The 26,435-nt window shown below is 37.6% G+C and overlaps 1 protein-coding gene across 2 annotated transcripts in view; it reads right to left on the reverse strand.

The window, feature by feature from the left end:
• tprg1l (tumor protein p63 regulated 1-like) overlaps positions 1-26,435 on the reverse strand; it is a 32,629-nt gene that overhangs the window by 972 nt on the left and 5,222 nt on the right. Inside the window, exons 3-6 of one of the 2 annotated variants that reach the window (XR_014625447.1) lie at positions 7,259-7,309; positions 7,048-7,173; positions 6,311-6,464; positions 4,603-4,873 (exon numbers count right to left, since the gene is read on the reverse strand). Coding sequence is in view for 1 of the 2 variants with exons in the window: in XM_084389399.1 (XP_084245525.1) it covers positions 4,679-4,873; positions 6,311-6,464; positions 7,048-7,173; positions 7,259-7,309 (526 nt within the window). In the remaining variant the exon portion in view is untranslated. Of the gene's footprint in view, positions 1-3,414; positions 4,874-6,310; positions 6,465-7,047; positions 7,174-7,258; positions 7,310-26,435 lie in introns of those variants that run through there. The other variant, XM_084389399.1, reaches the window with a different exon arrangement.

Raw genomic sequence — 26,435 nt, forward strand, 5'->3', positions numbered from 1 at the left:
TTTCTTATTACTGTAATAGACTACTAAAGGATTACTGTTATATATCTAAAAAATTAAATAAGAATTTAATCAAAATCAGCAATAGAGTAAATACCACTTGTATGTATAAATACTTAAAAAAAAAAAAAAAAAATAGGTTACACTTTATTTTAAAGTGTCGTTTAAAACTATTTTAAAAGTGACATTATTTTAAAGTGTCCGTGTTATAATGTAATTATACATTTAAGTACTGATTAATATACATGTACTTATTATAGGGTTAAGGATTGGTGTTTGAGTTAGGGTTTAGTTGCATGTGATTATGCATAATTTATAGTTAGCACTACAGGATCTACATATAATGTGAAACAAGGACACTGTAAACAATTATTTCTATTTATTTTTACATCCCATTAATGACAATTTGTGTGGAATTGTGCTTAATTGTCATCAAAATCTTTTGATTTTTTTTTGTTGTTCTTGCCAGGTTGAGATTCAACAAAATTATTTTGAAAAAAATGAGACTCCCAACTAATGAAATGCATTAAAATAACCACAAAAGCTTAAAGCATGTTTATATTACATAAATAAAATAAAATAAAAATAATAATTAGGTAAATCCAGAATGATTAAATTAAAACAATTTTTGAACAGAAACTTTGGGGGAAGAGATCAGAGCGAGATTTTATTTGGGTGATAGAAACAGTATTATAAATTAATAACATGGTTGAATGGATAATCAAATAATTGATCACTTGAAAAAAAAAAGACATGCTTTTAAACAGAGGGAAAAGTGCTTACATTTTGGTGAATTGTGGCTATGATCTACAAATTTGACACCTATTAAGTTGCAGGCATAATCTTCATGCACAACTTTGCATTACATTAAAACAAAATATATACTGTATATGGTGCCTGTTTAAAAACAAACAAACAAACAAGATATTTCATTTCAACAAGGATACCACGATTTCTTTATGCATAGCAAAAAAGCAAACAGACATTGGCCAACAAAAGTGCATAAGCATGAAAAATACTCTGAACCCGTAATCGCTCTTCATGGTCAGAATGTTTTTTAAAGCCAATCTGTTGACCAACATCACCTGAGGAATTAACAGCTTATCTATTTGCCTTAGTTAAAAATGAAAAGCATAACTTCATTTTAGCTTTAAATGTCGTCTCATCCATGTTTTCTGTAACCTAAGAAGGGCACAACCAACTTGTCTACATTAAGTTTGAAGAAATAAGGCATGAATAATCAATAAAGCACACAAAAACGAGTGTAACATGTAACAGTTGTACATTCATGGAGTTTACAGTAGCCACAATAAGACCGGAAATTCACTTTGAAATATGCAGCCACGGGACTTGAACATTTCGAGTGTGAAAATAAGTGTCAGGCAGGTGCTTCCTGTGGACACATTTGAGAATAATACACGTCTTCTATCAATCTTACCATGTTTTTTATTAATATTGAAATTAATTCTGTGCGCACACAATAATTAAAAATCAGATAAAACATGGTTTTCCAAGCAAATTAAATCAGACTTTTCTGAAGAGATCATTTTGTTTGCAAAGATCTGATTTTTAATTATTGTGTCCACATAGAATTATTTTAAATAATTTGTTACACATTACATTAATGAGAAGTGAGCGTAACCGTCTGTGTGCAAAACATTTAGTTTTTTTTTAACTTGATTTGCAGGTGAAATATGACCCAAGCATTTCTTTGTGAAAATACATTTTGCGAAGACGGCATAAGCAGATGCTACTGAATGTGAATTTTTTTGTGAAAAGGTATATGGGTTTAGACTTAAAAGACTAAATAATAATATATATATATATATATATATATGGGTGATCCCCAAACCGCCTTTATTCAAAGAGTTTCACACCTTATCATAGCACTGCAGTACAGAATAAAATAAATACATTTTACATAATGCAAACCTTGGTTTTAATTTGACAGTAGTGCTGTTCAGAAGGCATGCAGTTTTTCTATGACAAGCTTTGAAACCTGTTTAGTCACACTGGACCCCATTCATGAAATAAACACAATGAATTTCCATCAAAATAATTAGTAAAAACTATTTATGATCAATTGCGAAATTAAAGTAAAAAAAAATAAAAAATAAAAAAAATAATTCTGGTTGTGTTTCATGAATGAAGTAAACCACTTTAAAATTGACGAATCTCCAAAACTCTAATAGTATTTAAATTTGAGATGAAAATTCACCCTATTCTCTAATGTTATAAACCATATTGTAAACAATCCATCCATGCATATTGCAATGTTTACAATTGTTTTTGACCTTGCAATGTTTAATAAAAATACAACTGGAGCTTCAAGTGAAAACGATGTGGTGACGTATGCCGGATTCTCCGATCATTTACACTGCGCATGAAATCGAATACTTCCTATTATATAGCAGTGTTGTCACGATACTGGAATTTCCAACTTCGATACAATACCTTCAAGGGACAATGTGTAGTTTTTTAGGTATTTTATTATCTAAAATCAATATTTTTATTCTTAAATATGTCCTCAATGGTGTACAAATACCTCTGCCAATGATCTGACTTATCCTCGTAAACGAAGAATTTATTATCTTTATATACATGGGACGGGTAGGTCCACTTAGGCTTCCCTGTAGTTCTGCCATCTTGAAAAACTATAATAGCAGAGAGGGACAAAAAGTACTAGGCCAACGCGTTTCCACAACGCGTTTTCGTTCAGAGCCAGCGTCACGTGACTGAAGCCAGCAGAAGCGGAGGAGCAGAGCAGTGAGAGGCGCTTGTCACTGCCGCGGCAAGTTTAAAAGGCTGCACTGTACGGTTAGTCACAGGATAAGGAGTCCTCGTCGTCGAAAAAGTCCAAAGTAGACCGTAAAAACGAAACGTGACCGGAGATTACAAAAAACAAGGGTTAATGTCGGGATAGCTGATGCAGGAGAAAGCTTTCAAAAGAGACGCTGAAGTTGCCTGCTTTCTTCTCGACAGGTAAGTCAATGTTACGGTCTTAATTACAAGCTTTTTTTTTATTGCTTGGTTGTGTACTTTATTATATAGACAGACAGTATAACTCGATGAAGTGCTATTAAAAGACATACTGTCATAGCTTTATGGTACGTAACGGCTACCGTAGATGCAACACGCATTTGAAAAAGCGAGGCGCTGGAGAGCATTATTCGTCTGAATGCAAAATACAATTTCACCACTAGATGGGAGAAATTCCTACACAATGTCCCTTTAAAAAAATATCAATATTCGATACCACGTGAAAAACTGCCATATATACCCCCATACAGATCATTTTTTTTCTGATAATTTTGTTAATTTTGTTGTAATAGATTATACACAGCACAGGAAGGCTTTATTTGAATTGTTGAACTAGATTTATGGGGAAAAGAGATGTAAAACATCAGTAATAAAAAAAAAAAAGCGTTAGCACAAATAAAGACAATAGAATAAAGAGAGAAATGAAATAAACATGGCTTTAAGTTTTCAGGTGGATCTAACAGTATTCAGGTAAGAAAAATTTCAGAAATTAAATGAATCAAATATAAAACAACACTGGATAGTTTTCATTGTAAAAATTAAAGACAAATTAATGCTCACAATTAAAGTTACAAAAGTTATTCAGTCAAGATCAGCGAGTGATTTTCTTTTTCTTTTTCCTTTTTATTAACATGACAGAAAGCAGCAGGTTTATTAGGCCGCTGTCACTTTAAGAGCTAATGCACTGGTCCAATATACTGTGACTGTTTACCTGAATACCCAGCAAGACAGGCATTTTGACATAATTGTGTATGTCTTTGACCGTTGAAGTCAGTTTGGTATTGGCAAGCTGTTTGAGAGGCAGCTTTATGAGAGGGCCACTTATATAGATCAGTGATGCGCTGAGCACAAAACCTGCAGGAATAATCATTCATCGCAACTGGAAATCCTATATTTAAAAGTAAATGTTCAGAATGCAACATCTTGAACGCAACAAGTCTTAGCCCTAACCCTGAGGTCAGAAAGTTTTTATAATTTATTGTTTATATTTTCGGCGCGACAATGCTTTAATTAGCAAACTGTGCTTTAACTGTTTGACTGTTCGCTTGGTAAAACGCTTTTTTTTTTTTTTTTTACTGCAGTATATAGTCATACACATGCATGGATGTCTTTGTTCATTGCATCGCATCTTGTGTGTGTTTTTTTTTAGCATACTGCGTTTCATTCCAGTGCACACAGTCTAGGTGTTTTCCAATGCAAGAAAGTGTCTTATCTAAACGCCCCCTAAGAAAGTCAGCAGAGCGGGGGGTAAGGTGAACCCTCAGCGGATCTAAATTGAAAAAGACTTCCTGAAGTCATTCAGTCAACCTACAAACTAATCGGCTGCCACAATATTTGTTAAAAATGGTCATCAAAGCATGCCATAAAACAGACACAAACTGCCTCTCCAAACCATTCAACCACATTAGAAAGGCTGTTTTACTAACTGTGAATAGAGAAGAGGGCACGTAGATTGGCATCAGGTTCATCTAGGCACATCCTGTCGCAGTGACCATGCCTTACTGCCTGGCACATTTCACACGCTATATACATCCAAACAATAAAACAAGTATGTACTCAACTCACATACTCAAGTGACGCAGTATCACTCAAAAACAGCACTTGACTGGAGGATGACAGAGATGGAGAGAGAATTCAGTAGTTAAAAGCCGATTTTTCCCCTTGTCATGGCGTAGCCCAGTTTGGCTTCATTGTTGATAAAGGACATGATGCCCAGGTAAGTCTCGATAAGGAGTGGCCGCTCCAGTATCAGCACGCCATTGGCTCGTCCCGGGATGGGGAATTCTTTATGGGCTTTTTTCACCGCCTGGATGAGCTGGGTCTTGAAATTCTCAAGCTGAAAGAGAGAAAATAAATCTTTATCTGACTTCTTATGCATATAGTATGAAGAGCACACTGAACGATTTTTAGCATCTGAGATTAATGGTACATTTACACAACAGTGATGTACTAAAAACAGAAACATTTTTCCTTTGCGTTCAGATGACAACATTGTCACCATTGTTTTTGTAATAAAGTGCAGCACTATTTTATGTGTTATGTTTGTTTTCATTCAGTATCCCTTCTACAAACTATCGGTTTATTAATTGGTTATTAATCGGCCAGCGTGGCCAACCTAGTTATCGGTAATTCACTATCGGTCGACCTCTAATTTAATTGAAATACACTGAGGTGTGTGTCAGCTAGTGTTGCACGGTGCACCGATACTTCAAAAGTATTGCGATTCTTGGAAATTAAAAATGTCACGATACCTAAATTTATTAGTATCGATACTTCTAAGAATGACCGCGTTCCAGATTTGTAAGGCCGTTTTTATTTCAGCTCCCATGTTAAGAGCTAGCACTGCCTGCGTGACACGCTAGAATTAAACCTACGCCTATTTTTCACGCGACACGCAAGCGTGTTGGAATTGTTTCCAGGCAAAATAGAATAGGAAAAGATGTTTCTATGTCACTTTGACACGAATGCATGTTAATAAATGACATTTTGATGTTTGAAAGTCTAGGTTTTGACATAAATGCAGATATAAATGTAATTTAAAAAAATATTATCGATTTTCAAATATTGCACCTCAGAACAAAATATTCTGTAGCCTATTTTGCCGTCAACACTGCAGTGCCGACGTTGTCTTTGCTGCTATATATTTATGTTTAACATGAAGTATAGGCCTTCCACAACTCTCTCCATATGTCAAATATATCACCAATGAGGCTTATCATATGTTACCAATATTAAACATTGTTTAATATAATCGCTGTTCATATTTTTATTGAAAGTTCATAATCAAGATAAAGTTATTACCGGTAACTTGTGTTTCTTATGATAACTGAGATAATGCTGCTAAATTTATCATTTTTTTACCTTGAATGTCATTGCTCTAATTTATTTTTTATATTTTTATATTTCATATTTTGTTCAAATGTTTAATATATCTGCTGTTCATATGTTCATTTATTAGTGTGTTATATGATTAGAATGTTGTCCCAGTTTTAAAATAAAGCACAGCAATGATATTTGAGAGTGTTTCTCCCTTTTCAGGAAACGTATCGCAATTCTTGACTTGGTATCGGTATCGAAACAATAATTTTGGTATTGTGACAACACTACTGTCAGTTCGATATTGGAGAGAGGAGAAAGTGAGAACGCAGCTGAGCTGATATCAGTGTATCAATAATGTGGAAGAGGAGTATTGAAACCGTTTCAAACATTTCAGAATTGATATGTATGGGGTGGGACAAAATTTTTGACAGCACTAGTACTAAAGCACATTTACCTGGCAAAGGGAAGCCACCTTTTCATCTGCGTGTGCCATGGGGTGTTTAGTGAAGGTGGCGAAGGGTATGTCAGTGGACCAGGGGTTCCAGCGATTTATGAACGAAGGTCTTGGTCGCTTATCCCACTGGACACGGATTCCCGTTCCCTCTCTCCTACACACACACACACACACACACACATCTGATCATACTACTATCCTGCAGTATAATACTACCTAAATCTCGCTATTTGGATTTAAATAGGCAAATGCTTATTTGTCAAAAAGTAAATGATTGGATCATTATTGCAGTGGTTATTGTGTTTCTAGCATGTTATATGTTTGGCAACAGTTCTTCTAACCCTAATTGATGGAGTGTGTATCTTTTCATTTTTTAAACAACCATGTAGGAAGACGCAACATGGCCATATTCCGTGGTATGCGCCTCTTGATGGAAATAAATGTTGTGATGTTTTTCCATCAAGAGGTGCATACATTTTTGGTCAAGATCTTGTATTGACATTAAAGGTCTCGACTCAGTGCCAAACATATAACATGCTAGAAACATAATAATCACTGCAATAATGTTCCAATCATAGACTATAAAGCATTTGCCTATTTAAATCCAATTTTTTTTTGTCCGGGCAGTGTAGTTTGTAACAATGTTTGGGTGATTAACAAAATCCCTAAAAAGATATTTGTCTAGATGTTGAGCAGCTATACTGGGCCAAAAATGCTTGAGAACGAAAGTGTCTTACTTGTTGAGGGATTTTGGAGGAAACTCAAACTCGCCAATAGAGATTGTGTCCACAGCGTTCAAGGAAATTCTGATGACCTGGTGACACTGGAGGTTTATGAAGTCATATTTGCACACCAACAGAGACCTACAACATAGCAACAGCATCTCATTCAGGACTGGTTTCCTACTACGAATGTATTAAACATCATTTTCAATGATGACATACGTACCTCTCTGTTATAAGAACCAATCTTTCTTTTTCATTGTTCCAGTGATCAATTCTGTGGTAACATATAAAAAGGACATGGATCTGGTTGAATATGGGGTGAGATTTCGGTCACAATTCTGCGCGCGCAAGATCACATTTTGAGCGTGGAAAAGGGCATTTCGCACGCGCGTGAACTGAGTTTTGCGGAGAAATGTTCGTCTCGCAGATAAGAAAATATTGCGAGCGAACGAAAATCAATTTTGCATTTAAAATAAGTATTTGGATGTGCGCGGACGTTCTCTTTCGCGTGTGCAAAGTTTCACTTTCTTGCTCCTTTCATACCAGCCGTGAGCGCTCTCTAAGCGCAGACGGCTCGCTTGCTCAACACAACCCAGCGTTACAATATGCCATAATTCCAGCCAATCAGAGATGAGACTGCTAAATTCTGATTGGCTGGCTTGAAAACCAATCACAAGACTCCCTGCATCACCTACTGCGGATTCAGAGAACTAGTGCAGTTGAGAGTAAAGTTGGCAGTAAATTCACAGATTCGAACTTCCCGGGTCAATAACTCGTGAGCTAAACGTTGTTACTGCACAAATGACACCTCTTTTTATAACAACACTTATTTTGTATAAATATCGTTTTGCATATATTCTTTATGATTATTATTTATGAAAAATATTCAATAATTTCACTGTAATTCACTGTATTGTTGGCAAATTCAGTTCACATCACTGCTGTCCTGATGGTTATACAACAACACTTATTTTGGTAAAATATATAGGCCTATTTTGTACTGTAAATGTATAATTTTTATGAAAATATTCAATAACTTCACTGTAATTCACTGTATTGTTGCCTAATTTAGTTCACACATCACTGCTGTCCTGAAGGTTATACTACAACACTTATTTTGGGAAAATATATATTTTAAATTTTATACAATTGTAAATGTATAATTTTTATGATTTTTATGAAACATATCTTTACTGTAATTCACTGTATTGTTGCTAAATTCAGTTCACACATCACTGCTGTCCTGATGGTTATACAACAATCGAATCTGTGAATTTACTGCCAACTTTACTCAACTGCACTAGTTCTCTTCCGACAAACATTACTTTTCTGGTCCCTTTTGTACAAACACAATTTTTCTCCCAGTAGGTGTTTTATATGGAACAATAGTAATATCATTCATAATAAAAAATCTTTGTACATGGAGAATTGGGTCCAACACAACATTTTAATTGTTAGCCAACTAATTGACAAAAATGGGCAATTTTACACCTACCCTAATTTTATTTCAAAATATGGTTTATTTGTAAATGAAAAAGAATTTAACAAAGTAATTAAGGCTATTCCTAATGGCATACTAATATTAAACAAATTTTCAGATGTAGATATCAATAATACATCTTTACAAAATCCTCAACTCTTTGTAAATGGTCTCTCTTTATTTGATAAAGGTTTTAATAACAACTTTATAAGAAACTCCTTTAATGTTGGATCCAGTCCTCCATGTAAATCAAAGTGGCTTAAACCTTATTGTATATCTTGGCGCAACATTTGGACTATGCCCTATAAGTTTATTATTTCTAATAAAGTCAAAGAAGTAATGTACAAAATTATTCATAGATGCTATCCTGTAAATGCAACCATTAGTAGATATATTCACGCTGTTTGTGATAAGTGCACTTTTTGTAACACATCACTTGAAGACAGAAAAAGGGCAATATAAAAATAAATGTTCAATTTCTTTTTGGACTGACTTTAAAATAGATATGACAAAAAAATTGAACAGATGTCTTGATTTAGACCCTCATGACATTTTACTTTGTTTCAAAAACCCTTTTTTTTCTGAAAAACAAAATTATATAATTAATATTTTTATCATTTTGGCGAAATTTTATATTCATAAGACAAGAATAACTCAAAAGAAAACCTCCTACGGTATATTGCCTTCTATAACACTGATCTAACAATATATTTTGAAACTCTTTCAAACATGAGATCACAAAATAAAAAGCTTATAAAAACAATACAAATATTAAAGCTTTTCAAATACATATAAATGCCCTGATATTTTATACTTATATTTTTGTATTTGTTCTTATGTTTGTTTATTTTATAATAATAATAATAATAATTATTATTATTATTAAGTTGGCTTGAGAAAGCCAACTTACTGATATTGTACTTAAACTTATTATTATTAAGTTGGCTTGAGAGAGCCAACATATTGAAATCCTATTTAAACTTATTATTATTAAGTTGGCTTGAGAGAGCCAACATATTGAAATCCTATTTAAACTTATTATTAAGTTGGCTTGAGAGAGCCAACATATTGAAATCCTATTTAAACTTATTATTATTATTCTGAGACTAAAATTTCTATATGAAACTCGTCCTAGAGCTTTAACTCTACGTACTCCAAACTCGGCTCAGACACTCAAACTTTTCTGACTAAGTGTGCTATCTATTTTCAGACTGATCGGACTTACGGTTTTCCTAAAAATGACGATCAAAACTCGGAAAAACTCCCATTGACTTAACATTGGGCATTCTAAAAAAATTCAAACTCACCAACCGACAAAAATTTAAATCTAAATCCCTTGAAAACTAATTCAAACTGCCATTCTATATATATTAGCCAATGAAACTCATTTAAACTAATAAACTCTAATCTCATACACTTATAAACTAATTAACTTAAATTTAATAACTAATTAACTAATAAACTCATGAATTCATAGACTTATGAACTCTTAAACTCATAAATTAATAAATTCTGAACTCTAAACTCATTTAAACTTATAAACTCTAAACTCAAAAACTTGTACACTTATAAACTCTAAACTCATAAACTCTGAGTGTGTGTGTGTGTGTGTGTGTGTCTGAGTGAGTGTGTGAGCGAGGTAGTCTGTGTGAGTGTGTGTGTGTGTGTGTGTGTGTGTGTTTGTTTGTATCTATCTAACTTATTTATATATCTATCATAAACTTCAAACTACTTTAAACTACTTTAAACTTCAAACCAATTTAAACTTCTTAAGTTTAAAGCTCCCAGCTCCCAAGCAACTCCATAGCAACCAAACTTGAGTACCCTAGCAACCGTTTTGCAAGACCTATATCTCTGTATCAGAACATCGTATAGAGATGAGGTTTGGCTCTTTTGACTCATGCTAGCAAACAGCACTTCCAACATGCTACACATGCTAGCAGTGAATAGCTACATGCTAATAGCGATTAGTTAAGTAAGAACTCTATAAAAACTCCATAGTAACCATCTGTGACAACTACCAACCACCTAGTAACACCATATCAACCGCCCAGAACACCCTAGCAACACCATAGCAACCACCAAAACACCCTAGCAACCACCTAGCAACATCATAGCAACCACCCAGAACACCCTAGCAACACCATAGCGACCACCAAAACACCCTAGCAACCGCCTAGCAACAGCATAACAACCACCCAGAACAACCTAGTGTAATTGTGTGTGTGAGAGAGAGTGTGTGTGTGTGTCTATGTGTGTGTGTGTGTGTAAACTCAAAAACTCGTACACACTCATTTAAACTTATAAACTCTGAGTGTGTGTGTGTGTGTGTGTGTGTGTGAGTTAATGAGCTTGTCTGTGTGTTAGTGTGTGTGTGAGAGAGAGATAGTGTGTGTGTGTGTGTGTGTGTGTGAGAGAGAGTGAGTGTGTCTGTGCTTGTGTGTGTGTGTATGTCGAAAATTTAAATCTAAACACCTTGAAGAGTAAACTAAACTGCCGTTCTATATACTATATTAGCCAATGAGACTCATTTAAACTAATGAACTAAACTCATACACTTATAAACTAATTAACTTATAAACTCATGAATTCATAGACTTATGAACTCTTAAACTCATAAATTAATAAACTCTGAACTCTTAAACTCATTTAAACTTATAAACTCTAAACTCAAAAACTTGTACACTTATAAACTCATCAATTTATACACTTATAAACTCTAAACTCATAAACTCTGAGAGTGTGTGTGTGTGTGTCTGAGTGAGTGTGTGAGCGAGGTAGTCTGAGTGAGTGTGTGTGTGTGTATGTGTGTGTGTGTATCTATATAACTTATTTATCTATCTATCTCTGTCATAAACTTCAAACTACTGTAAACTTCAAACCACTATAAACTTCTTAAGTTTAAATCTTCCAGCTCCCAAGCAACTCCATAGCAACCAAACTCGAGTACCCTAGCAACCGTTTTGTAAGACCTATATCTCTGTATCAGAACATCGTATAGAGATGAGGTTTGGCTCTTTTGACTCATGCTAGCAAACAGCACTTCCAACATACTACACATGCTAGCAGTGAATAGCTACATGCTAATAGTGATTAGTTAAGTGTTAAATCATGCCAAGATCATGCTAAGAACTCTATAAAAACTCCATAGTAACCATCTGTGACAACTACCAGCCACCTAGTAACACCATATCAACTGCCCTGAATACCTTAGCAACCGCCTAGCAACACCATAGCAACCACCCATAACACCCTAGCAACCGCCTATCAACCACCCAGAACAGCCTAGCAACCACCCATAACACCCTAGCAACTGCCTAGCAACCACGCTAGCAACCACCCAAAAGACCCTAGCAACCACCCAAAAGATGCTAGCAACCACCAAAAATATCCTAGCAACCACCAAAAATATCCTAGCAACCACCCAGAACACCCTAGCAACCGCCTAGCAACCACCCAAAAGACCCTAGCAACCACCCAAAACACCCTAGCAACCACCCAAAACACCCTAGCAACCGCCTAGCAACCACCCAGAAGACCCTAGCAACCACCCAAAAGACCCTAGCAACCGCCTAGCAACCACCCAAAAGACCCTAGCAACCACCAAAAATATCCTAGCAACCACCCAGAACACCCTAGCAACCACCTAGCAACCACCCAGAATACCGTAGCAACCGCCTAGCAACACCATAGCGACCACCCATAACATCCTAACAACCGCCTAGCAAAAAACTTTCCGGTCCAAACTTTCTCAAGCCAACTTAAAGTTTGTCTCGACGAACTTTCGCATCTAGTTAAGTTGGCTTGAGAGAGCCAACATATTGAAATCCTATTTAAACTTATTATTATTATTCTGAGACTAAAATTTCTATATGAAACTCGTCCTAGAGCTTTAACTCTACGTACTCCAAACTCGGCTCAGACACTCAAACTTTTCTGACTAAGTGTGCTATCTATTTTCAGACTGATCGGACTTACGGTTTTCCTAAAAATGACGATCAAAACTCGGAAAAACTCCCATTGACTTAACATTGGGCATTCTAAAAAAATTCAAACTCACCAACCGACAAAAATTTAAATCTAAATCCCTTGAAAACTAATTCAAACTGCCATTCTATATATATTAGCCAATGAAACTCATTTAAACTAATAAACTCTAATCTCATACACTTATAAACTAATTAACTTAAATTTAATAACTAATTAACTAATAAACTCATGAATTCATAGACTTATGAACTCTTAAACTCATAAATTAATAAATTCTGAACTCTAAACTCATTTAAACTTATAAACTCTAAACTCAAAAACTTGTACACTTATAAACTCTAAACTCATAAACTCTGAGTGTGTGTGTGTGTGTGTGTGTGTGTCTGAGTGAGTGTGTGAGCGAGGTAGTCTGTGTGAGTGTGTGTGTGTGTGTGTGTGTGTGTGTTTGTTTGTATCTATCTAACTTATTTATATATCTATCATAAACTTCAAACTACTTTAAACTACTTTAAACTTCAAACCAATTTAAACTTCTTAAGTTTAAAGCTCCCAGCTCCCAAGCAACTCCATAGCAACCAAACTTGAGTACCCTAGCAACCGTTTTGCAAGACCTATATCTCTGTATCAGAACATCGTATAGAGATGAGGTTTGGCTCTTTTGACTCATGCTAGCAAACAGCACTTCCAACATGCTACATATGCTAGCAGTGAATAGCTACATGCTAATAGCGATTAGTTAAGTGTTAAATCATGCCAAGATCATGCTAAGAACTCTATAAAAACTCCATAGTAACCATCTGTGATAACTACCAACCACCTAGTAACACCATATCAACCGCCCTGAATACCATAGCAACCCCCCAGAACACCCTAGCAACCGCCTAGCAACCACCCAAAAGACCCTAGCAACCACCCAGAACACCGTAGCAACCACCCAAAAGACCCTAGCAACCGCCTAGCAACCACCCAAGAGACCCTAGCAACCACCCAAAAGACCCTAGCAACCACCCAAAAGACCCTAGCAACCACCCAAAAGACCCTAGCAACCACCCAGAATACCCTAGCAACCACCCAAAACAGCCTAGCAACCACCCAGAACACCCTGGCCACCACCTAGCAACCACCCAGAATACCTTAGCAACGCCTAGCAACACCATAGCAACCACCCATAACACCCTAGCAACTGCCTAGCAACCACCCAGAACACCCTAGCAACCACCCAAAATACCCTAGCAACCGCCTAGCAACCACCCAAAACCGCCTAGCAACCACCCAAAACACCCTAGCAACCGCCTAGCAACCACCCAAAATACCCTAGCAACCACCCAAAAGACCCTAGCAACCACCCAAAATATCCTAGCAACCACCCAGAACACCCTAGCAACCGCCTAGCAACCACACAAAAGACCCTGGCAACCGCCTAGCAACCACCCAAAACACCCTAGCAACCACCCAAAACACCCTAGCAACCACCCAAAATACCCTAGCAACCGCCTAGCAACCACCCAGAATACCTTAGCAACCGCCTAGCAACACCATAGCGACCACCCATAACATCCTAACAACCGCCTAGCAAAAAACTTTCCGGTCCAAACTTTCTCAAGCCAACTTAAAGTTTGTCTCGACGAACTTTCGCATCTAGTTATTATTATTATTCTGAGACTAAAATTTCTATATGAAACTCGTCCTAGAGCTTTCACTCTACATACTCCAAACTCGGCTCAGACACTCAAACTTTTCTGACTAAGTGTGCTATCTATTTTCAGACTGATCGGACTTACAGTTTTCCTAAAAATGACGATCAAAACTCGGAAAAACTCCCATTGACTTAACATTGGGCATTCTAAAAAAATTCAAACTCACCAACCGACAAAAATTTAAATCTAAATCCCTTGAAAACTAATTCAAACTGCCATTCTATATATATTAGCCAATGAAACTCATTTAAACTAATAAACTCTAATCTCATACACTTATAAACTAATTAACTTAAATTTAATAACTAATTAACTAATAAACTCATGAATTCATAGACTTATGAACTCTTAAACTCATAAATTAATAAATTCTGAACTCTAAACTCATTTAAACTTATAAACTCTAAACTCAAAAACTTGTACACTTATAAACTCTAAACTCATAAACTCTGAGTGTGTGTGTGTGTGTGTGTGTGTCTGAGTGAGTGTGTGAGCGAGGTAGTCTGTGTGTGTGTGTGTGTGTGTGTGTGTGTGTGTGTGTGTGTGTGTGTGTTTGTTTGTATCTATCTAACTTATTTATATATCTATCATAAACTTCAAACTACTTTAAACTACTTTAAACTTCAAACCAATTTAAACTTCTTAAGTTTAAAGCTCCCAGCTCCCAAGCAACTCCATAGCAACCAAACTTGAGTACCCTAGCAACCGTTTTGCAAGACCTATATCTCTGTATCAGAACATCGTATAGAGATGAGGTTTGGCTCTTTTGACTCATGCTAGCAAACAGCACTTCCAACATGCTACATATGCTAGCAGTGAATAGCTACATGCTAATAGCGATTAGTTAAGTGTTAAATCATGCCAAGATCATGCTAAGAACTCTATAAAAACTCCATAGTAACCATCTGTGATAACTACCAACCACCTAGTAACACCATATCAACCGCCCTGAATACCATAGCAACCCCCCAGAACACCCTAGCAACCGCCTAGCAACCACCCAAAAGACCCTAGCAACCACCCAGAACACCGTAGCAACCACCCAAAAGACCCTAGCAACCGCCTAGCAACCACCCAAAAGACCCTAGCAACCACCCAAAAGACCCTAGCAACCACCCAAAAGACCCTAGCAACCACCCAGAATACCCTAGCAACCACCCAAAACAGCCTAGCAACCACCCAGAACACCCTGGCCACCACCTAGCAACCACCCAGAATACCTTAGCAACGCCTAGCAACACCATAGCAACCACCCATAACACCCTAGCAACTGCCTAGCAACCACCCAGAACACCCTAGCAACCACCCAAAATACCCTAGCAACCGCCTAGCAACCACCCAAAACCGCCTAGCAACCACCCAAAACACCCTAGCAACCGCCTAGCAACCACCCAAAATACCCTAGCAACCACCCAAAAGACCCTAGCAACCACCCAAAATATCCTAGCAACCACCCAGAACACCCTAGCAACCGCCTAGCAACCACACAAAAGACCCTGGCAACCGCCTAGCAACCACCCAAAACACCCTAGCAACCACCCAAAACACCCTAGCAACCACCCAAAATACCCTAGCAACCGCCTAGCAACCACCCAGAATACCTTAGCAACCGCCTAGCAACACCATAGCGACCACCCATAACATCCTAACAACCGCCTAGCAAAAAACTTTCCGGTCCAAACTTTCTCAAGCCAACTTAAAGTTTGTCTCGACGAACTTTCGCATCTAGTTATTATTATTATTCTGAGACTAAAATTTCTATATGAAACTCGTCCTAGAGCTTTAACTCTACATACTCCAAACTCGGCTCAGACACTCAAACTTTTCTGACTAAGTGTGCTATCTATTTTCAGACTGATCGGACTTACAGTTTTCCTAAAAATGACGATCAAAACTCGGAAAAACTCCCATTGACTTAACATTGGGCATTCTAAAAAAATTCAAACTCACCAACCGACAAAAATTTAAATCTAAATCCCTTGAAAACTAATTCAAACTGCCATTCTATATATATTAGCCAATGAAACTCATTTAAACTAATAAACTCTAATCTCATACACTTATAAACTAATTAACTTAAATTTAATAACTAATTAACTAATAAACTCATGAATTCATAGACTTATGAACTCTTAAACTCATAAATTAATAAATTCTGAACTCTAAACTCATTTAAACTTATAAACTCTAAACTCAAAAACTTGTACACTTATAAACTCTAAACTCATAAACTCTGAGTGTGTGTGTGTGTGTGTGTGTGTGTCTGAGTGAGTGTGTGAGCGAGGTAGTCTGTGTGAGTGTGTGTGTGTGTGTGTGTGTGTGTGTGTGTGTGTGTGTGTGTGTGTGTGTTTGTTTGTATCTATCTAACTTATTTATATATCTATCATAAACTTCAAACTACTTTAAACTACTTTAAACTTCAAACCAATTTAAACTTCTTAAGTTTAAAGCTCCCAGCTCCCAAGCAACTCCATAGCAACCAAACTTGAGTACCCTAGCAACCGTTTTGCAAGACCTATATCTCTGTATCAGAACATCGTATAGAGATGAGGTTTGGCTCTTTTGACTCATGCTAGCAAACAGCACTTCCAACATGCTACATATGCTAGCAGTGAATAGCTACATGCTAATAGCGATTAGTTAAGTGTTAAATCATGCCAAGATCATGCTAAGAACTCTATAAAAACTCCATAGTAACCATCTGTGATAACTACCAACCACCTAGTAACACCATATCAACCGCCCTGAATACCATAGCAACCCCCCAGAACACCCTAGCAACCGCCTAGCAACCACCCAAAAGACCCTAGCAACCACCCAGAACACCGTAGCAACCACCCAAAAGACCCTAGCAACCACCCAAAAGACCCTAGCAACCACCCAAAAGACCCTAGCAACCACCCAGAATACCCTAGCAACCACCCAAAACAGCCTAGCAACCACCCAGAACACCCTGGCCACCACCTAGCAACCACCCAGAATACCTTAGCAACGCCTAGCAACACCATAGCAACCACCCATAACACCCTAGCAACTGCCTAGCAACCACCCAGAACACCCTGGCAACCACCCAAAATACCCTAGCAACCGCCTAGCAACCACCCAAAACCGCCTAGCAACCACCCAAAACACCCTAGCAACCGCCTAGCAACCACCCAAAATACCCTAGCAACCACCCAAAAGACCCTAGCAACCACCCAAAATATCCTAGCAACCACCCAGAACACCCTAGCAACCGCCTAGCAACCACACAAAAGACCCTGGCAACCGCCTAGCAACCACCCAAAACACTCTAGCAACCACCCAAAACACCCTAGCAACCACCCAAAAGACCCTAGCAACCACCCAGAATACCCTAGCAACCACCCAAAACAGCCTAGCAACCACCCAGAACACCCTGGCCACCACCTAGCAACCACCCAGAATACCTTAGCAACGCCTAGCAACACCATAGCAACCACCCATAACACCCTAGCAACTGCCTAGCAACCACCCAGAACACCCTAGCAACCACCCAAAATACCCTAGCAACAGCCTAGCAACCACCCAAAACCGCCTAGCAACCACCCAAAACACCCTAGCAACCGCCTAGCAACCACCCAAAAGACCCTAGCAACCACCCAAAATATCCTAGCAACCACCCAGAACACCCTAGCAACCGCCTAGCAACCACAAAAAAGACCCTGGCAACCGCCTAGCAACCACCCAAAACACCCTAGCAACCACCCAAAACACCCTAGCAACCACCCAAAATACCCTAGCAACCGCCTAGCAACCACCCAGAATACCTTAGCAACCGCCTAGCAACACCATAGCGACCACCCATAACATCCTAACAACCGCCTAGCAAAAAACTTTCCGGTCCAAACTTTCTCAAGCCAACTTAAAGTTTGTCTCGACGAACTTTCGCATCTAGTTAAGTTGGCTTGAGAGAGCCAACATATTGAAATCCTATTTAAACTTATTATTATTATTCTGAGACTAAAATTTCTATATGAAACTCATCCTAGAGCTTTAACTCTACGTACTCCAAACTCGGCTCAGACACTCAAACTTTTCTGACTAAGTGTGCTATCTATTTTCAGACTGATCGGACTTACGGTTTTCCTAAAAATGACGATCAAAACTCGGAAAAACTCCCATTGACTTAACATTGGGCATTCTAAAAAAATTCAAACTCACCAACCGACAAAAATTTAAATCTAAATCCCTTGAAAACTAATTCAAACTGCCATTCTATATATATTAGCCAATGAAACTCATTTAAACTAATAAACTCTAATCTCATACATTTATAAACTAATTAACTTAAATTTAATAACTAATTAACTAATAAACTCATGAATTCATAGACTTATGAACTCTTAAACTCATAAATTAATAAATTCTGAACTCTAAACTCATTTAAACTTATAAACTCTAAACTCAAAAACTTGTACACTTATAAACTCTAAACTCATAAACTCTGAGTGTGTGTGTGTGTGTGTGTGTGTGTCTGAGTGAGTGTGTGAGCGAGGTAGTCTGTGTGAGTGTGTGTGTGTGTGTGTGTGTGTTTGTTTGTATCTATCTAACTTATTTATATATCTATCATAAACTTCAAACTACTTTAAACTACTTTAAACTTCAAACCAATTTAAACTTCTTAAGTTTAAAGCTCCCAGCTCCCAAGCAACTCCATAGCAACCAAACTTGAGTACCCTAGCAACCGTTTTGCAAGACCTATATCTCTGTATCAGAACATCGTATAGAGATGAGGTTTGGCTCTTTTGACTCATGCTAGCAAACAGCACTTCCAACATGCTACACATGCTAGCAGTGAATAGCTACATGCTAATAGCGATTAGTTAAGTGTTAAATCATGCCAAGATCATGCTAAGAACTCTATAAAAACTCCATAGTAACCATCTGTGATAACTACCAACCACCTAGTAACACCATATCAACCGCCCTGAATACCATAGCAACCCCCCAGAACACCCTAGCAACCGCCTAGCAACCACCCAAAAGACCCTAGCAACCACCCAGAACACCGTAGCAACCACCCAAAAGACCCTAGCAACCACCCAAAGGACCCTAGCAACCGCCTAGCAACCACCCAAAAGACCCTAGCAACCACCCAGAATACCCTAGCAACCACCCAAAACAGCCTAGCAACCACCCAGAACACCCTGGCCACCACCTAGCAACCACCCAGAATACCTTAGCAACGCCTAGCAACACCATAGCAACCACCCATAACACCCTAGCAACTGCCTAGCAACCACCCAGAACACCCTAGCAACCACCCAAAATACCCTAGCAACCGCCTAGCAACCACCCAAAACCGCCTAGCAACCACCCAAAACACCCTAGCAACCGCCTAGCAACCACCCAAAATACCCTAGCAACCACCCAAAAGACCCTAGCAACCACCCACAATATCCTAGCAACCACCCAGAACACCCTAGCAACCGCCTAGCAACCACCCAAAACAGCCTAGCAACCACCCAAAACAGCCTAGCAACCACCCAAAACAGCCTAGCAACCACCCAAAATACCCTAGCAACCGCCTAGCAACCACCCAGAATACCTTAGCAACCGCCTAGCAACACCATAGCGACCACCCATAACATCCTAACAACCGCCTAGCAAAAAACTTTCCGGTCCAAACTTTCTCAAGCCAACTTAAAGTTTGTCTCGACGAACTTTCGCATCTAGTTAAGTTGGCTTGAGAGAGCCAACATATTGAAATCCTATTTAAACTTATTATTATTATTCTGAGACTAAAATTTCTATATGAAACTCGTCCTAGAGCTTTAACTCTACGTACTCCAAACTCGGCTCAGACACTCAAACTTTTCTGACTAAGTGTGCTATCTATTTTCAGACTGATCGGACTTACGGTTTTCCTAAAAATGACGATCAAAACTCGGAAAAACTCCCATTGACTTAACATTGGGCATTCTAAAAAAATTCAAACTCACCAACCGACAAAAATTTAAATCTAAATCCCTTGAAAACTAATTCAAACTGCCATTCTATATATATTAGCCAATGAAACTCATTTAAACTAATAAACTCTAATCTCATACACTTATAAACTAATTAACTTAAATTTAATAACTAATTAACTAATAAACTCATGAATTCATAGACTTATGAACTCTTAAACTCATAAATTAATAAATTCTGAACTCTAAACTCATTTAAACTTATAAACTCTAAACTCAAAAACTTGTACACTTATAAACTCTAAACTCATAAACTCTGAGTGTGTGTGTGTGTGTGTGTGTGTCTGAGTGAGTGTGTGAGCGAGGTAGTCTGTGTGAGTGTGTGTGTGTGTGTGTGTGTGTGTGTTTGTTTGTATCTATCTAACTTATTTATATATCTATCATAAACTTCAAACTACTTTAAACTACTTTAAACTTCAAACCAATTTAAACTTCTTAAGTTTAAAGCTCCCAGCTCCCAAGCAACTCCATAGCAACCAAACTTGAGTACCCTAGCAACCGTTTTGCAAGACCTATATCTCTGTATCAGAACATCGTATAGAGATGAGGTTTGGCTCTTTTGACTCATGCTAGCAAACAGCACTTCCAACATGCTACATATGCTAGCAGTGAATAGCTACATGCTAATAGCGATTAGTTAAGTGTTAAATCATGCCAAGATCATGCTAAGAACTCTATAAAAACTCCATAGTAACCATCTGTGATAACTACCAACCACCTAGTAACACCATATCAACCGCCCTGAATACCATAGCAACCCCCCAGAACACCCTAGCAACCGCCTAGCAACCACCCAAAAGACCCTAGCAACCACCCAGAACACCGTAGCAACCACCCAAAAGACCCTAGCAACCACCTAGCAACCACCCAAAAGACCCTAGCAACCACCCAAAAGACCCTAGCAACCACCCAAAAGACCCTAGCAACCACCCAGAATACCCTAGCAACCACCCAAAACAGCCTAGCAACCACCCAGAACACCCTGGCCACCACCTAGCAACCACCCAGAATACCTTAGCAACGCCTAGCAACACCATAGCAACCACCCATAACACCCTAGCAACCACCCAAAACAGCCTAGCAACCACCCAGAACACCCTGGCCACCACCTAGCAACCACCCAAAATACCCTAGCAACCACCCAAAAGACCCTAGCAACCACCCAAAATATCCTAGCAACCACCCAGAACACCCTAGCAACCGCCTAGCAACCACACAAAAGACCCTGGCAACCGCCTAGCAACCACCCAAAACAGCCTAGCAACCACCCAAAACAGCCTAGCAACCACCTAGCAACATCATAGCGACCACCCAGAATACCCTAGCAACACCATAGCAACCACCAAAACACCCTAGCAACCACCTAGCAACATCATAGCGACCACCCAGAATACCCTAGCAACACCATAGCAACCACCAAAACACCCTAGCAACCACCTAGCAACATCATAGCAACCACCCAGAACACCCTAGCAACTGCCTAGCAACACCATAGCAACCACCAAAACACCCTAGCAACCGCCTAGCAACATCATAGCAACCACCCAGAACACCCTAGCAACCGCCTAGCAACCACCCAAAACACCCTAGCAACCGCCTAGCAACCACCCAGAATACCCTAGCAACCACCTAGCAACACCATAGCAACCACCCAGAAGACCCAAGCAACCGCTTAGCAACCACCCAGAATACCCTAGCAACCGCCTAGCAACACCATAGCAACCACCCAGAACACCCTAGCAACCCACTAGAAAACCCCCAACAACTTTTTAACTGTAAACTACTTTAAACTTTAAACTACTTTAAACTTCAAACTGATTTAAACTTTAGACTAATTTAAAATTTAAACTACTTTAAACTTCAAACTTCTTTAAACTTTAAACTACTTTAAACTTCAAACTGATTTAAACTTTAGACTAATTTAAAATTTAAACTACTTTAAACTTCAAACTTCTTTAAACTTTAAACTAAATTAAACTTCAAACTTCTTTAAACTTTAAACTAAATTAAACTTCTAACTACTTTAAACTTCAAACTTTCCGGTCCAAACTTTCTCAAGCCAACTTAAAGTTTGTCTCGACGAACTTTTTAATCTAGTTAAGTTGGCTTGAGAGAGCCAACATATTGAAATCCTATTTAAACTTATTATTATTATTATTATTATTATTATTCTGAGACTAAAATTTCTATATGAAACTCGTCCTAGAGCTTTAACTCTACGTACTCCAAACTCGGCTCAGACACTCAAACTTTTCTGACTAAGTGTGCTATCTATTTTCAGACTGATCGGACTTACGGTTTTCCTAAAAATGACGATCAAAACTCGGAAAAACTCCCATTGACTTAACATTGGGCATTCTAAAAAAATTCAAACTCACCAACCGACAAAAATTTAAATCTAAATCCCTTGAAAACTAATTCAAACTGCCATTCTATATATATTAGCCAATGAAACTCATTTAAACTAATAAACTCTAATCTCATACACTTATAAACTAATTAACTTAAATTTAATAACTAATTAACTAATAAACTCATGAATTCATAGACTTATGAACTCTTAAACTCATAAATTAATAAATTCTGAACTCTAAACTCATTTAAACTTATAAACTCTAAACTCAAAAACTTGTACACTTATAAACTCTAAACTCATAAACTCTGAGTGTGTGTGTGTCTGAGTGAGTGTGTGAGCGAGGTAGTCTGTGTGAGTGTGTGTGTGTGTGTGTGTGTGTGTGTTTGTTTGTATCTATCTAACTTATTTATATATCTATCATAAACTTCAAACTACTTTAAACTACTTTAAACTTCAAACCAATTTAAACTTCTTAAGTTTAAAGCTCCCAGCTCCCAAGCAACTCCATAGCAACCAAACTTGAGTACCCTAGCAACCGTTTTGCAAGACCTATATCTCTGTATCAGAACACCGTATAGAGATGAGCTTTGGCTCTTTTGACTCATGCTAGCAAACAGCACTTCCAACATGCTACACATGCTAGCAGTGAATAGCTACATGCTAATAGCGATTAGTTAAGTGCTATATCATGCCAAGATCATGCTAAGAACTCTATAAAGACTCCATAGTAACCATCTGTGACAACTACCAACCACCTAGTAACACCATAGCAACCACCCAGAACACCCTAGCAACCACCTAGCAACCACCCAGAATACCCTAGCAACACCATAGCAACCACCAAAACACCCTAGCAACCACCTAGCAACATCATAGCAACCACCCAGAACACCCTAGCAACCGCCTAGCAACACCATAGCGACCACCAAAACACCCTAGCAACCGCCTAGCAACAGCATAGCAACCACCCAGAACAACCTAGTAACTGCCTAGCAACATCCTAGCAACCACCAAAACACCCTAGCAACATCCTAGCAACCACCCAGAATACCCTAGCAACCGCCTAGCAACACCATAGCAACCACCAAAACACCCTAGCAACCGCCTAGCAACATCATAGCAACCACCCAGAACACCCTAGCAACCGCCTAGCAACCACCCAAAACACCCTAGCAACCGCCTAGCAACCATCCAGAATACCCTAGCAACCGCCTAGCAACCACCCAGAATGCCTTAGCAACCACCTAGCAACAGCATAGCAACCACCCAGAACACCCTAGCAACCGCCTAGCAACCACCCAGAATAGCCTAGCAACAGCATAGCAACCACCCAGAACACCCTAGCAACCGCCTAGCAACCACCCAGAATACCCTAGCAACCGCCTAGTAACACCATAGCAACCACCCAGAACACCCTAGCAACCGCCTAGCAACCACCCAGAATACCCTAGCAACCACCTAGCAACCACCCAGAATACCCTAGCAACCGCCTAGTAACACCATAGCAACCACCCAGAACACCCTAGCAACCGCCTAGCAACCACCTAGAATACCCTAGCAACCACCTAGCAACAGCATAGCAACCGCCTAGCAACCACCCAGAATACCCTAGCAACCGCCTAGCAACAGCATAGCAACCACCCAGAACACCCTAGCAACCGCCTAGCAACCACCCAGAATACCCTAGCAACCGCCTAGCAACACCATAGCAACCACCCAGAACACCCTAGCAACCCACTAGAAAACCCCCAACAACTTTTTAACTGTAAACTACTTTATACTTTAAACTACTTTAAACTTCAAACTGATTTAAACTTTAAACTAATTTAAACTTTAAACTAATTTAAACTTTAGACTAATTTAAACTTTAAACTACTTTAAAATTTAAACTAATTTAAACTTTAGACTAATTTAAACTTTAAACTAATTTAAACTTCAAACTAAATTAAACGTTAAACTAAATTAAACTTCAAACTACTTTAATCTTCAAACTACTTAGTTTGTCTCGACGAACTTTTTAATCTAGTTATTATTATTCTTCTGAGACTAAAAAATTCTATATGTAACTCCTCCTAGAGCTTTAACTCTACATACTCCAAACTCGGCTCAGACACTCAAACTTTTCTGACTAAGTGTGCTATCTATTTTCAGACTGATCGGACTTACGGTTTTCCTAAAAATGACGATCAAAACTCGAAAAAACTCATTCAAAAACTCCCATTGACTTACATTGGGGAGTTCTAAAAAATTCAAACCGACAAAAATTTAAATCTAAACACCTTGAAGACTAAACCAAACTGCCGTTCTATATACTATATGAGCCATTGAGACTCATTTAAACAAATAAACTCATCCATCTATTTACTTCAAACTACTTTAAACTTTAAACTATCTATCTATCTCTTTTTAACTAATCCATCTTTCTTTCTAACTTATCCATCTTTCTTTCTAATTAATCTATCTTTCTTTCTAACTAATCCATCTTTCTTTCTTTCTTTCTTTCTTTCTTTCTTTCTAATCTATCTATCTTTCTTTCTAACTTATTCATCTTTCTTTCTCTCTAATTAATCTATCTTTCTCTCTAACTAATCTTTCTTTCTTTCTTTCTTTCTTTCTTTCTTTCTTTCTTTCTTTCTAACTAACTAATATTTCCTTCATTCTTTCTAACTAATCTATCTTTCTTTCTTTCTTTCTTTCTTTCTTTCTTTCTAACTACTCTCTTTCTTTCTTTCTAACTAATCTTTCTTTCTAACCTTTTTATCTTTCTAACCTATCTTTCTTTCTTTCTTTCTAACTAATCTTTCCTTCATTCTTTTCTAACTGATCTTTCTTTCTTTCTTTCTTTCTTACTACTCTTTTTCTTTCTCTTTCTTTCTTTCTTTCTTTCTTTCTTTCTTTCTTTCTTTCTTTCTTTCTTTCTAACTTATCCATCTTTCTTTCTTTCTAATTAATCTATCTTTCTTTCTAACTAATCCATCTTTCTTTCTTTTGTTCTTTCTTTCTTTCTTTCTTTCTTTCTTTCTTTCTTTCTTTCTTTCTTTCTTTCTAACCTTTTTATCTTTCTAACCTATCTTTCTTTCTTTCTTACTAATCTTTCCTTCATTCTTTCTAACTAATCTTTCTCTTTCTTTCTTTCTTTCTTTCTTTCTTTCTTTCTTTCTTTCTTTCTTCCTTTCTTCCTTTCTTTCTAACTACTCTTTTTCTTTCTTTCTCTTTCTTTCTTTCTTTCTTTCTTTCTTTCTAACTTTCTTTCTAACTAACTAATCTTTCCTTCATTCTTTCTAACTAATCTTTATCTCTTTCTTTCTTTCTAACTACTCTTTTTCTTTCTTTCTTTCTTTCTTTCTTTCTTTCTTTCTTTCTTTCTTTCTTTCTAACCTTTTTATCTTTCTAACCTTTTTATCTTTCTAACCTATCTTTCTTTCTTTCTAACTAACTAATCTTTCCTTCATTCTTTCTAACTAATCTTTTTCTTTCTTTCTTTCTTTCTTTCTTTCTTTCTTTCTTTCTTTCTTTCTTTCTAACTACTCTTTTTCTTTCTTTCTTTCTTTCTTTCTTTCTTTCTTTCTTTCGAACTAATCTTTCTTTCTAACCTTTTTATCTTTCTAACCTATCTTTCTTTCTTTCTTTCTTTGTGTTAAATAATGCCAAGATCATGCTAAGAACTCTATAAAAACTCCATAGTAACCATCTGTGACAACTAACCAACCACTCAAAATACTTTAAACTACTTTTAAATACTTTAAACTTCAAACTACTTTAAACTTCAAACTACTTTAAACTTCAAACTACTTCAAACTAATTTAAACTTCAAACTAATTTAAACTTCAAACTTCTTCAAACTTTCTGGTCCGACTTTATCAAGCCAACTTAAAGTTTGTCTCGAC

This window comes from Rutilus rutilus (genome assembly GCF_951802725.1).
Source record: "Rutilus rutilus genome assembly, chromosome: 19".
NCBI lineage: Eukaryota > Metazoa > Chordata > Actinopteri > Cypriniformes > Leuciscidae > Rutilus > Rutilus rutilus.